The sequence below is a fragment of the Schistocerca piceifrons genome, chromosome 1 (genome assembly GCF_021461385.2).
Source record: "Schistocerca piceifrons isolate TAMUIC-IGC-003096 chromosome 1, iqSchPice1.1, whole genome shotgun sequence".
Lineage (NCBI taxonomy): Eukaryota > Metazoa > Arthropoda > Insecta > Orthoptera > Acrididae > Schistocerca > Schistocerca piceifrons.
Genome location: NC_060138.1, coordinates 985439447 through 985452064, shown reverse-complemented (window position 1 = coordinate 985452064; position 12618 = coordinate 985439447). Strand labels below are relative to the sequence as shown.

General features: G+C 40.6%; 1 protein-coding gene across 1 annotated transcript in view; it reads left to right on the top strand.

The window, feature by feature from the left end:
- Positions 1–12618, top strand: part of LOC124776958 (lachesin-like) — an 805533-nt gene that overhangs the window by 571001 nt on the left and 221914 nt on the right. Inside the window, exon 6 of the mRNA XM_047252196.1 lies at positions 8008–8145. Coding sequence (XP_047108152.1) covers positions 8008–8145 — 138 coding nt within the window. The remainder of the gene's footprint in view (positions 1–8007; positions 8146–12618) is intronic.

Below are 12618 nucleotides of genomic sequence, written 5' to 3'. Positions count from 1 at the left end.
ATTCAAAATGTGCGACGGATTATGGTTAATACTGCGGATAAATTCCATTTCTTTTAAGATATTTAAAATAGGGTCCTTATGTCGAATATGTAAAAAGCTACAACCCGTGGTTATATCTGAGACGGAATGATTATGGTCTTTCAAGTCACTGGTGAGGGTGGATTTAGACCTGAAAAGGTCCTGATACTTTCTGAACTGTATGGTAAAAGAGCTGCTAGTTTGGTCTATGTAGGCGGAAGGACACTCACTACGTTGGATGCGATGGGCATCCGGTTGCGCGTAGCGATTGGTTCTCTAGTTTCGTGGTGCCTTACTAGGTGTCCGACCTTATTGGGGCTATAGAGAATCGGTATGACCCTTCTAAGCTATTTACCGATGTTAGCAGATATAACACCTACATGTGGTATCCTGCTGAACAATAACGATAACATTTGGCTGGTGACCATTAGCATGTGCTATAAATTTAATGACATCCAACTCACAACGGTAGTTTTATTTTGTGAGATTGACTTCAGTTGGGCGGTAAAGTACTTCTCGAAGTGCAGCTATTTTACGCTGCTTTGGATGAACTGAGGAGCAATGAATAATGCATTTACGATGTAAAATTTAATGGTCTCACGTCTTATCTTACGTAACTTTTATTGAGTCACCGGCTTTTAGTTAGCTAGGTCTAGGAGTATCGTCTTTGATTAATAACCAGAACGTCCTAGATCCCGGTTTCGAAACCCACCCCATCATAAATTTCGAATAAAAATCATCAAAAGTGGCCGCCGAAGTCACCCCTCATTCAGCCGACTGCCTTGTCAAAGAGGGCGGAGTAGCGGACAGAGGTTCAAGCATTCATCGTTTCAGCAACGATCAACAACATGGTGTATATCTACAGGATATGTGGTCTGTAATTGAAAATTGTCATGATGATCTCCCCATTAGCAAAAGATTCCGAAATAGTCCTCCGTTCGGATCTCCGGGAGGAGACTGCCAAGGAGGAGGTGACCTTGAAAGAGGATTGAAATCAACGAAAGGATATCGTTCCAGGAGTCGAGTCGCATAATGTTACAAGTCTGAACGTGGTAAGAAAGCTAGAAAATCAGAAAAAGAAAATGATAAGGTTCAATCTAGATATAGTGATGGTCAGTGAAGTTAAATGGAAAGAAGACAAGGATTTCTGGTCAGATGAGTACACAATAATATCAACAGGGGCAGAAAATGATATCACGGCTGTAGGATTCGTTATGAACAGGAAGGTAGGGCAGAGAGTGCGTTACTGTGAACAGTCCAGTGATAGGGTTGTTCTCATAAGAATCGTCAGCAAACCAACACAGAGAGAGATAGTCAGCTATTCATGCCGACGTCGCAGGCCGAAGATGAAGAGATAGAGAACGTATATGAGCATATTGAACGGGTTTGTCAGTTCGTAAAGGGAGATGGAAATCTGATAGTCATTCTGGACTGGAATGCGGCTGTAGGGGAAAGAGTACAATAAAGTGTTACGTGAGAGTATGGGCTTGGTACTAGGAATGACAGAGGAAAAAGACTGAGTTTTGTAATAAATTTCACCTAGTAATAGGGAATACACTGCTCAAGTATGTCAAGAGGAGAAGGCATAATTGGAAAAGGCCAGGTAGTACAGGAAGATTTCACTCCGAAAAGGCCGTGAGATACAGAAAGGTTTCAGCTAGGTTATATCATGGTGAGACGGACATTCTGAAATCAGGCACTGGATTGTTTGGCGTACCCAGGAGCAGATACAGACTCAGATTAGAACTGAATACTGATGAAGAGAGGGGTGAAGCTTAAGAGACTAGTCAGGAATAATCAATGCCCAAAGAAGTTGGATACAGAAGTGCTAAGGAATGAAGAGGTGCTCTTGAAATTCTCTGAGGATATAGACACTGCAGTAAGGAATAGCCGAGTTCAGTTTAACATGTATTGGAATCTCTAAAATGGGCAATCACAGAAGCTGTTTCAAACGTGACGCCGGCCGCGTGCGCTAGGTAAGGTCACTCGGTCCGGCGGCGAGCCGGAGCTGCTATGTTTTGACCAACTCGCCCTTCGGCCTGCTCTGGAAGGTGCCAAATGCTGATATCGAACCTACATAAGTTGGAACATCGTGCCAGCGCCTGAAGTCAGTAACTTTAATTCCTGATGACAATGGTGGAGACAGCCATTGCTACGACGAGAGTTTTATTCGACGTGGCGCGAATTGTAAAGTGACATTATTTTATTGAAACATACCACGGTGACAGACTTCAAGAACAGACGGCATCACAGTCTTACACCCTTTTCAACCCAAACACTTCATTTATCATGTTCGATTGTTATTGTTCCATCTCGTTTCTTGCACATATTGTACAGGGTAACTATAATTAAAGTTAAACTTCAAAACCGCTGTAGAAATAACACCACTGGTCAGAATGATGTCAAATTGCAACGGAATACTATCGGAGAAGGTGGAAAACGTATGGCAGAAGAAAAATAAGTTGATACAAAATGTAGCAATAGATGGCGCTGTAAGCATCACAATTTAATAGTGGTCAACTACAAATCACAAATGAAACATACAACAATGCCTAAGATGTACGTTTGACGTTAAACACACTGCAATACTCAGTGTGCATGGGTGTACAGGTGTGATACTTTTAGTTACGTAATCCCATCCACCACGGCAAGATCATATCATATCAGAAGGTAAAAATCGGTTATTAATTGTCCTGAGGCCAAGACGTGGATAAAAAGCATCACTCAGATCGGTTTTTAATTGTCCTGAGGCCGAAAGCCGCATAAAAAGCATGAATCAAAAACAAATCGGGTTACTAATTTCCGTGTGACTCGTGCAAAACATGTTCAGTATGCTGTCCATCGTTTTCTGCAACAAGCTCAAATCGATAATCAGCATGTTTCACATCTGCACGAAGTATTTCCGGGGTCACGTTCAGAACGTGTTGCGAAATGCGTGCCTTCAATGCAGCTAAGTTTGCAATCGGAACAACGAACACAATATCTTTCAGATTTACACGGATTACGACCAGGTGATCAGGGAGTCCAGACTGTAGGGAAATGGCGGCTGATAACTAGCATTTCCGAAATGGCGCTTCATGAGCTGCTTAACTGGATTTTCAATGTGCGGAAGTGCGCCATCTTGCATAAAAATGATCTCATCCATACATCCACGCTGTTGGAGAGCTGGAATGATTTAGTTGTGCAAAAGACACTCATAGTGCCTACCAGTGACGGTACAGGTAACAGGACCCAAAGCATCTCCCTCTGCGAAAAAGTATGGACCTATGATTAATGATGCCGTAAGCCCGCACCATACAGTGACGTTTTCAGGATGAAGTGGTACTGGTTGATTTGTGTGTGGATTTTCCGTTGTCCACATTTGACAATTGTGTGTGTTGACATATCCTGTCAGATGGAAGTGGGCTGCGTCTGTCCACAAAATATTCTGCGGCCAATCATTGTCCACTTCCATGCGAGCAAGAAATTCTAAAGCAAATGTATCTCTTGCCGGCAGGTCAAGAGGAAGTAACTTGTGCACTTGCGTAATTTTTAATGGATAGCAAAGAAGGATGTTTCGTAGTATTTTACGCACCATGTTCGCGGGTATGTCCAAATTTCGGGAGAGCACTACACGTTTGTACACCACCACTCGTCTCCTCTTGCATTGCTGTGGCCACTGCTTCCCCTGGAGTCGAATCAATTCCTTTCCTCCCTGTACCAGGTTGCTCACCTAAATAACCGGTATTTTCGAATTTCCGAATCATTTTCTCCAGACCTACGGCAGTTTTTCAAACCATTCAGTGTCCGGAACTTCTGCAGAGCGAGGTGGGCACAGCCACCATTCTTGTAATACAGCTTTACAAGCAGAGCGCGATCCTGCATTGAGACAGTCATGGCGAACGTCGCGGACGCGAAAGGAGGAAAAGCCGTGCACCCGCCCTGTTTATACCAACTTCAATGGGTCGTGCGCATGATAGGTATTTTCAGTGACGTATGCTGACGTATACAGCGCCATCTATTGATCAAGTTTTACACTATTTTTTCTTCTTCTGCCATACGTTTTCCCCCTTTTCCGATAGTATTCCGTTGTAATGTGACGTCAGGCTGACCAGTGGTGTTATTTGTACAGCGTTTAGAAAGTTTAATTAGAATCACCCTGTATATTACCTGTTTTTTCCTACAGCTTAATGTTTCTCAAGATGTTGGTTAGCCGGCCGCTGTGGCCGAGCGTTTCTTGTGCTCCAGTCCGGAACCGCGCTGCTGCTACGGTCGCAGGTTCGAATCCTGCCTCGGGCATGTCCTTAGGTGTGTGTGATGTCATTAGGTTAGTTAGGTTTACGTAGTTCTAAGTCTAGGGGACTGATGACCTCAGACGTTAAATCCCATAGTGCTTAGAGCCATTTGAACCATTTTTGATGTCGATCATCTTGCACCGTCTTTCCGAAGGCTTTTCCTAGGTCGACAAATATTGTCAATCATAATGTCAGATTTGCCTCTTCGGTACCTTTGCCTTTCCTGATAAAGAGACTGAGACTGAGAAACAAAGTAATAAGCCAAGAAGCGTTTGCCTACACTCTACCTTATGCTGGCCCAGTATTTGGTAAGATCGGTAGACTCCTATAGAATAAATTTCGCTCCCGTAATGTCAGAGACTGTCTGGGTCTCTGAAAGCCGGTGTGTGCCGCATTCCACGCGAATGTGTTATGTCTTACGTGGACAAACAACAACAGCGAGACAGGCTATTAAAAACGCCCAGGAGATGCACCAGGAACATCAGCAACATACCCTTGTGAAACAACCAAGTAGAGCAGCTGTCGATGAGCACTGCCTCGAATATTATCATGAAATCAAAAACGGTTAGGCTAGTATCGTGATGCAAATGCCGAGTTTGTGGGACAGCATAATTAGTGAGTCTATCGAAATAAATATGCCGGAAAACGAAATAAACAGGGACTGAGATTTACATTTAAAGTAGGCTTGGTGTCAAAGACTCAGCTTATTAAAATCTCGCCACCAGAGTGGAAAGAACGGAGAGAATGTGCGTTACACACCAGTTCGGGTTCTGTAAAACAAAAGAGTGTCACATGAAAAGAGGGTGTGGGGAGTCGAATTCGCCGGCCACGGTGGCCGTGCGTTTCTGGGCGCTACAGTCCAGACCCGCGGGACTGCTACGGTCGCAGGTTCGAACCCTGCCTCGGGCATGGATGTGTGTGATGTCCTTAGGTTAGTTAGGTTTAAGTAGTTCTAAGTTCTAGGGGACTGATGACCTAAGATGTTAAGTCCCATAGTGCTCAGAGCCATTTTTTGGAGTCGAATTCAGGTATAATTAGCCGCTCGAAAACGACAGTTCATAGTCCGGTTTGGATCCAGGCAGCGTGTACATACAAAACCAGAACTCGCAACGTCGAGGTAGACGACTGGATCGTTTCCAAAATAAATAACTTGAACAGCTAGAAGTCTGGTACCTGTTAAACAGTAATGTTCCACAACGAATAGCGAAAGTTTTCGGTAAGAGCTGTTTACTGTTTTATGATAGATGAAAATGGGTTACGCTCGAATAAAAAAATATAAGTACATGCCTGGTACTAACCCTCATCTCTTAACATCTGCAAGTGCCTAACAACCGATTGTCATCTAATGAAGTGAACAAGGGTGTTAGGGGGCACTCGCTTGTGGGAATAATGATAATAATAAGAAAAGAAATCCTTTTGCTTCATGCCAGACATAGAGGGAGGAATAAAATTTACCAACAGCACAAAATACGAAGCCCTGATCATTTGGACTAATCATGGAGGGAATAAAAAGGCAGAGATGCTAGTGTCTCTTCACGTTTTTATAGGGATCGAAGTAATCATTGAAACAACCGGTTTTCAGTTACATCGCGTTTTCCTTCACGGCAGTTTAACCTGGCTGTTACAACCGCTCAAAATAACCGGTTTCCGAAATAACAGATTTTCGGTTTTTTGTTCTTATTATTTCCTTTAGCAAGCGTACAAAGCAAACAAAGGGAGAAAAATTTTTCTCTCTCAGTTTCAAGATATACAGAATCAAAATGTTGAATTAAACAGGCATATAAGAGAAAGCATAGTCCGTTCACCGTTCGCTGCTTTTCTCGAAAAGTGATAAGCGGTTGAATACTACAAAAAATCAACAGTATTCTGCTATTTATTCTAATTTTTTTGAAACTGCTGAAAAATCATGTAATCAAGGATAGTTGCGCTATTTGTACATTACGAACAGTCAATGCTAAAGAGTGAAAACGGAGGCTGAAGAATACTGTTTTACTTGTTAATTTGTCCGTTTTCAAGGGCTACAATATAATGGCATATTATGCAGACACATGTAGCAGGCCAGTTACTTATCATTGTTATTGAATGTTATGGATGAATTATTGTTAAGTTTGTAGTATCTTACTGTTATCATAATTTCCTTCCTCTTATTGTTTCATAGCAACAGACAAATGACGCCTTGTACTTTTTTGCTACGTCACTTCGTAAAAATATTTCCAGACCAAGGTTGGTGCCTCTCTACAGTACAATGAATGTCCGGTAATGACAGCGGCAAATTACCGTATAGGTCAGGTGGGCTTAAGTCTTGCACGATGCACGTACAAGCGTCCCTTAAGCCACGACACACGGCAGCGGTGATAATGTTGTCTTAGCAAAGCTGTACTAATTTTTCTGTCATGTGTATGTTGCTTTTTTCTGTCGGCATTGTTACTGAAATAAAACTGATTGCTTTTCCCATTTTCTATAATAACGCAATATTTCAAAGCAATGCAAGTTTTACGGATAAAAATTGCCCCTTTTCTTTAAAAAAAAGGGTTATTTAAAAACGAAAAATTTTATCACTGCTGCTGTGGTTGGTTGGTTTATCGGTTTTTTACTCGGTTATTAGTAAAACATAATAATCAGTTGCTATAACAGAGACTAAACAGATAACCAAAAAATACCGGTTATTCAGAACTAAAATACCGGTTACGTTCCAAACGGTGGGTTGTTCTCATCCGTACATTGTTCTACATCCAGTTTCCGTATTGAGGTTTCTCAACACTAACGAGTTACAATTCTTTAAATCTGCATACATCGATATTAGTGTGATGATCTCACATTGTAGACTGCCGCCCACCATTTTTCATGTATGGACTGAGCATTGCATCCGGATAAAGCAAAGAATTCCCAAAGACCCTAGCACAATGGAAAACGGAAACCTGAATAACTGAACTCGTCTATCGTTTAACTTGCACAGAACACTTTTAGATAACGTCGAAGTACTCATCTGAGCAAGACGCTCATTCTTATACAAACTTTTCGGCCTCCTCCACTGTACTGGAATATTTTATTCTTTACACATAAATATTTTGGCAGTACTAGTAGATCTCAGACAACATGACGCCATCAGCATTGTACCTCCATCCAATGTCTGAGAACACACTGAAGTTGGGTAGTTATTGAAATTTACATAATGAGGTTGCATAAAACCCACCGAGAAGACAGCTAGAGCTCGGTCTTGTATTCTACAGCCTGTTGCTACCAGTAAGGCTCGCTGCAACCGACTAACATTCTATCGCCTATCCCGAGTTGCAATGTGTGTAATTGCTCCTTGATGATTTTGTCCCGATCGCTTTTGAATATCTCATACAGCTCCCATCAGCTTATGTCCTATGAAGGGTTTGAAATCGCAGTACTGAGTTTCGATAACCCTTGAAATTCTAGTAACTGCACGAAGTCACTTATAATACACCTATATAATGGGAGTCAGGCAAGCATAACACCCTTGCTTCTCTTAATAATGCTGAGAGGTTGACTTTGTTACGACAGAATCATTCGTCCAGGACATATTAAAGTGTCCTTACTGGTAGCATAGTGATTTTAATAATCATGGACGATCTGCATGTAGTCCTCAAAATATATTTTTGGTTAATTGTTATACTCTAAGATACTAATGATAATAATCAACAATAAACAGAGTTTGTATGCTTCCTGTTACTTCGTGGTACCTGTGCAGTTCCGCCAATGATCTGGATCCAGAACCAGCTGGTCGGTGCCTACGAAGGTCAGGAGATGACTCTGGAGTGTCACTCCGAGGCCTTCCCCAAGTCCATCAACTACTGGACGCGTGACCACGGGGAGATCATCGCTCAAGGTCAGTCATCACCTACATTCTAATACGTAATTAAGAAATAATTGTCAATTAGTAAGGGAATCCTTCAGTATCCTAACAAACAGTAACAGGATTTTGTTTCCAATTTATATTTTTGTACTGTTAACAGTAAAAGTCCTATTCATCTTGACCATCGCAAATAACTTTTGGTCCGAAAGCAAAATAAATTTTCAAAAAAAAAAGATTTTTAACTACCAATTGGACAGCAATCAAGATGGTTGCCTTCCTTGTAACTTTGTTTATTACGAAAATATGAAAATCTGTACGTCTTTTTTAGAAAGAAACCTATATTTCCTCAAGAGCAACTGAAAAACGGATCACAGTGTAACATCGATGTAAACATAACGTTACTGAAAACGTAACAGAAAATTGACTTTGACACATGTAATAGCACTCAACGGTGAGTTAGTCAACCGTCTTCAGTTGAAGGTTTGTGTGGCCGCCCAAAAATTAAGACAAAGCTGAAATTTCGTTTCAAAGCGGCAGCTCTGTAACGGTGCATTTACGAACAATGGTTAGCTGCGAAATTTTTCTCGATTTGACGCCATCCATACAACTCTGATTTCATCACGTTTTTTTCTGCATCTTGTATTAACAACAATCGCTGCCCGCAAGTAAAACTTAAATTCGGATACCCATACAAGAGGCAGAAATCAGCTGTCAACAGAAGTGCAAACATGACATTAATTGCCCACAGTTTGTTGTAGCTAAAGATGGAGAAGGATTTATTCCACCGACTCTCTCTTACAATACCAAGAGTGTAAGTGACAACTATGATCTCATACTGTAACTAGTATATATTCTATTAATGACAACAACTGCAAACAGTACCCATATTGGCTCATCTAGTTGCGAGATCTGTCCACAGATGTTTCATCAGTAAGCAAGTAAGATGTCAGCTTTTGGACAATTCTTATCAACAACAAATGTTTGTGGCCTGCTTACATAAAGTGTGAGAGCGAGCTGTTCATAATATGTTGTATTCTTAACGCAATGTCTTACAAAGTAATCATAAGGTCTGGTCCTCTTTGGTTTATGTGATATTTACACCACGTGAAGGGCACTGCATGGACGTCAGCTTCCTAAAGAAGTACTGTATAACTCAAAGAAATAGACTCTGAAGATCTGAACATATTAAATGCTGTTAAGTATAAAACTTTACGATGTTGTTATCCAAATCCCTTCCAGGTAAGTACAAAGTAATTTAACCCCGTAATCATGTAGTCACTAGTTTGATTTTTCCTTGAGATAGTTACCTTTTTATTTGAATTAAATACTTACTATCGGACTGCAATGTTAACTGATTAATAATGGCAAGCATGATAATTTTTTAAATTAAAACATTTTCATTATTAATTACTAATTATTTGAAAAGGTGAGTATTCATAGTGGTATAAGTATTTTTATATGAACACATTTGTGGTTTTAATATTATGTTGTATTTTCTTGATCTCTAGAAATAAAAATATGTTTCCTTTCTTTTTAATCGTTCCTAGTTTTGCTTTAAGCTTTAACTCACTATGAATACTCCCTTTTCATTTGATTAGTAATTTAAAATGAAAACGGTATTTTGAATCCGCTTCAATATTTGCCATTTAACATCTGAGTTTGATAACAGACGTTGACCTGAATGAAAAAGTTAGAAGAAATGTATCTCCATCGAAATCAGAACCAGCGAAATGGTGATTACGAGATTTAACCCTACCCACTTTTTACTTAATTGGGGTAAGATATTTCATACATAGCAATACTCCACAAACTAAGGTCGATTTACTTGATTATTTTGAAACTTGAGAACTGCATCGTGTTACGAGTACGCTAGGAAATCGAAGAGGGCCAGTCTGCAATGAATAGCCAAATCATACTAAGTGGAGTAATTACATATAAACTGCTAAGTGTAGGTTTTACGTAGCAAACCAACGTCTACTGTTGGTACATGATTTTTAGTACACTTTTAAGTCACTTACTCATTTACATAAAACGTGTTTATGTTATTACCCTGATGTTTGTAAATACTACTGAGACAAAAACACTGTAGTGAAAGACACGTAAAGCGTATTTAAGTTTCAAAAGTGTTGTCTTTTTCGTACGGGGTACGTTCTCTGCCAACAGCAAAAAATTCTGCGAAGAATTGTTTCATACCCAGTGAAGTTTTATTTTCGTCCTGGACAACGTAGAAAATACAAGCTAAACGGGATCTCGAGGTTAAAGCGAGTCTAATTTTGAAACTGCTACAGAATGAAACTGGTCTTAAAGTGTGTTATCTGTCTCTGTTTCTCTCTTTGCATTCATTATTCTTGGAATCTCATCAAATCGTTTTCCATTAGCAGAGATTCTAATTAATTACGCCGAAGCTTCCCACAGGCTTCCTGGAAAATGAAATTTACTTGCGTATGCTTGAGGACAGATTCTGAACAGTGCACTTTATGTACAGTAATTCTTTGCCATGAATGGAACATACATTTTAAGCGTAACTTGGCAGTACAGCGTACTTTTGTAATCTTTAAAGCTATTTTCTTCCAGAAGACATGTAATGTTGGACACAGATAGGTGGCCAAAAGTATCTGACGTTATTGAACAATTACACAGGTTTTTATATCTTCCGAGACATTTAAGTTACAGCAGTTTTGTGCACAATCAGTTCATACTGCTCGTACTGTTATTGTGAATGAAAAAATTCGCGGCACCATGTAATATTCTGAAACATATTTTACAAACCGGTTTCCGGCTGTTACAGTGTCATCAAGGACAAAAATAAATATTTGTGGTTGCGAAGTTGCTGTGGGATGAAAGATTTTAAACTAGTGCTTCTAAAAAGTGTATCAGTTGTTTTCCAATGATGACAGTTGAAGAGGAATAATTCCAGTAAAAATGCTATATATATCTATTTAGCTTACTAAAACGTCTGACACATTAAATAATGAATTATATGACAAATTTCAAATTGCTCTTAGAGCAAACGTAAGTTGATTAGTACACTGCAAGCGCTACTGTCGCATCCCAACGGTTTGGCTGAACAAGATTATCTTGTCCTTAGCATTTCTAATATTGCAAACAGGTAAAACATTATAAGCGACACAAAACGGGTAAGTGAACAAATACGATTACACAAAATGAAATTTTGAATACAATAATTCTGGATATAGGGGCGCGTAATTGTAACTACTACTAAAGTAACTAAGCCGATGTTTCGACTGATTTCCTACGGTTCCCTTCAGGGCAAGTTAGAGTACAATAACTGAAATAAAGGGAAAGTCATCTGAATGCTTTCTGGATGGGCTTATTAACCGTATCTGTAGATATCCTCGGAGTAGTGACGCAACTTAAATCACTTAATAAAAGCAAGACTTCTGGTCCAGACAGTATACCAATTAGGTTCCTTTCAGAGAATGCTGATGCAATAGGTCCATACTTAACAATCATATACAACCGTTGGCTCGACGAAAGATTTGTACACCAATATTCAAGAAAGGTAGTAAGAGTAACTAAAGTACAGGCCCGTATCATTAACTTCGATATGCAGCAGGATTCTGGAACATATATTGTGTTCGAATATTATGAATTATCTCGAAGAAAACGTTCTATTGACACGCAGTCAAAATGGATTTAGAAAACATCGTTCTTATGAAACACAACTAGCTCTTTACTCGCATGAAGTGTTGAGTGCTATTAACAAGGGATTGCAAATGGATTCCGTATTTCTGGATTTCCGAAAGGCTTCTGACGCCGTACCAAACAAGAGGCTTGTAGTGAAATTGCGTGAATTATGGAATATCGTCTCTGTTATGTGACTGGATTCGTGATTTCCTGTCAGAGAGGTCACAGTTCTCAGTAAATGACGGAAGTCTTTGAGTAAGACAGAAGTGATTTCTGGCGTTCCAAAGGTTCGCAGAAGAGCTTCTGTGAAGTTTGGAAGGTAGGAGACGAGGTTCTGGCAGAACTGAATCTGTGAGGACGGGTCGCGAGTCGTGCTTGGGTAGGTGAACACAGTCTGCCGCCGGCAGTGCTGCGAGGCGGTCACGCGCGAGATCGCTGCAGGCGAGGCGCGCCCCCTGTGTTTGTGTTTGCTTCGGTCGCTGTAAGTGCCGTTTTCCTTCTAGACCACCATGGCGCACAACTATCGGAAGAAGACTTTACGTTTCAACTTTTGTTCCGACTTCCCCCGACCCAAGGCCCTGGAGGAAGAACGATTTATTCGCGATGAAGTTAAAATACCACCAACGGATCTCATTGGTATCCATCTGTCCATAGTTAGCAGTACCGTATACGTCAAACTGATCAACGATGCGGCGAGCGACAAGGTGCTTCAAGAGGCAAAACGCGGACTGCGCCTCTGTCATTCCGACGGCAACGTCGGACCCGTTACCGCTGAACACGCAGCTCTGGGCATACGAACGATAAGGATCTTCGAACTGCCGTTCGAACTACTTGCAGACGTCGTCACCGCGGCGCTCC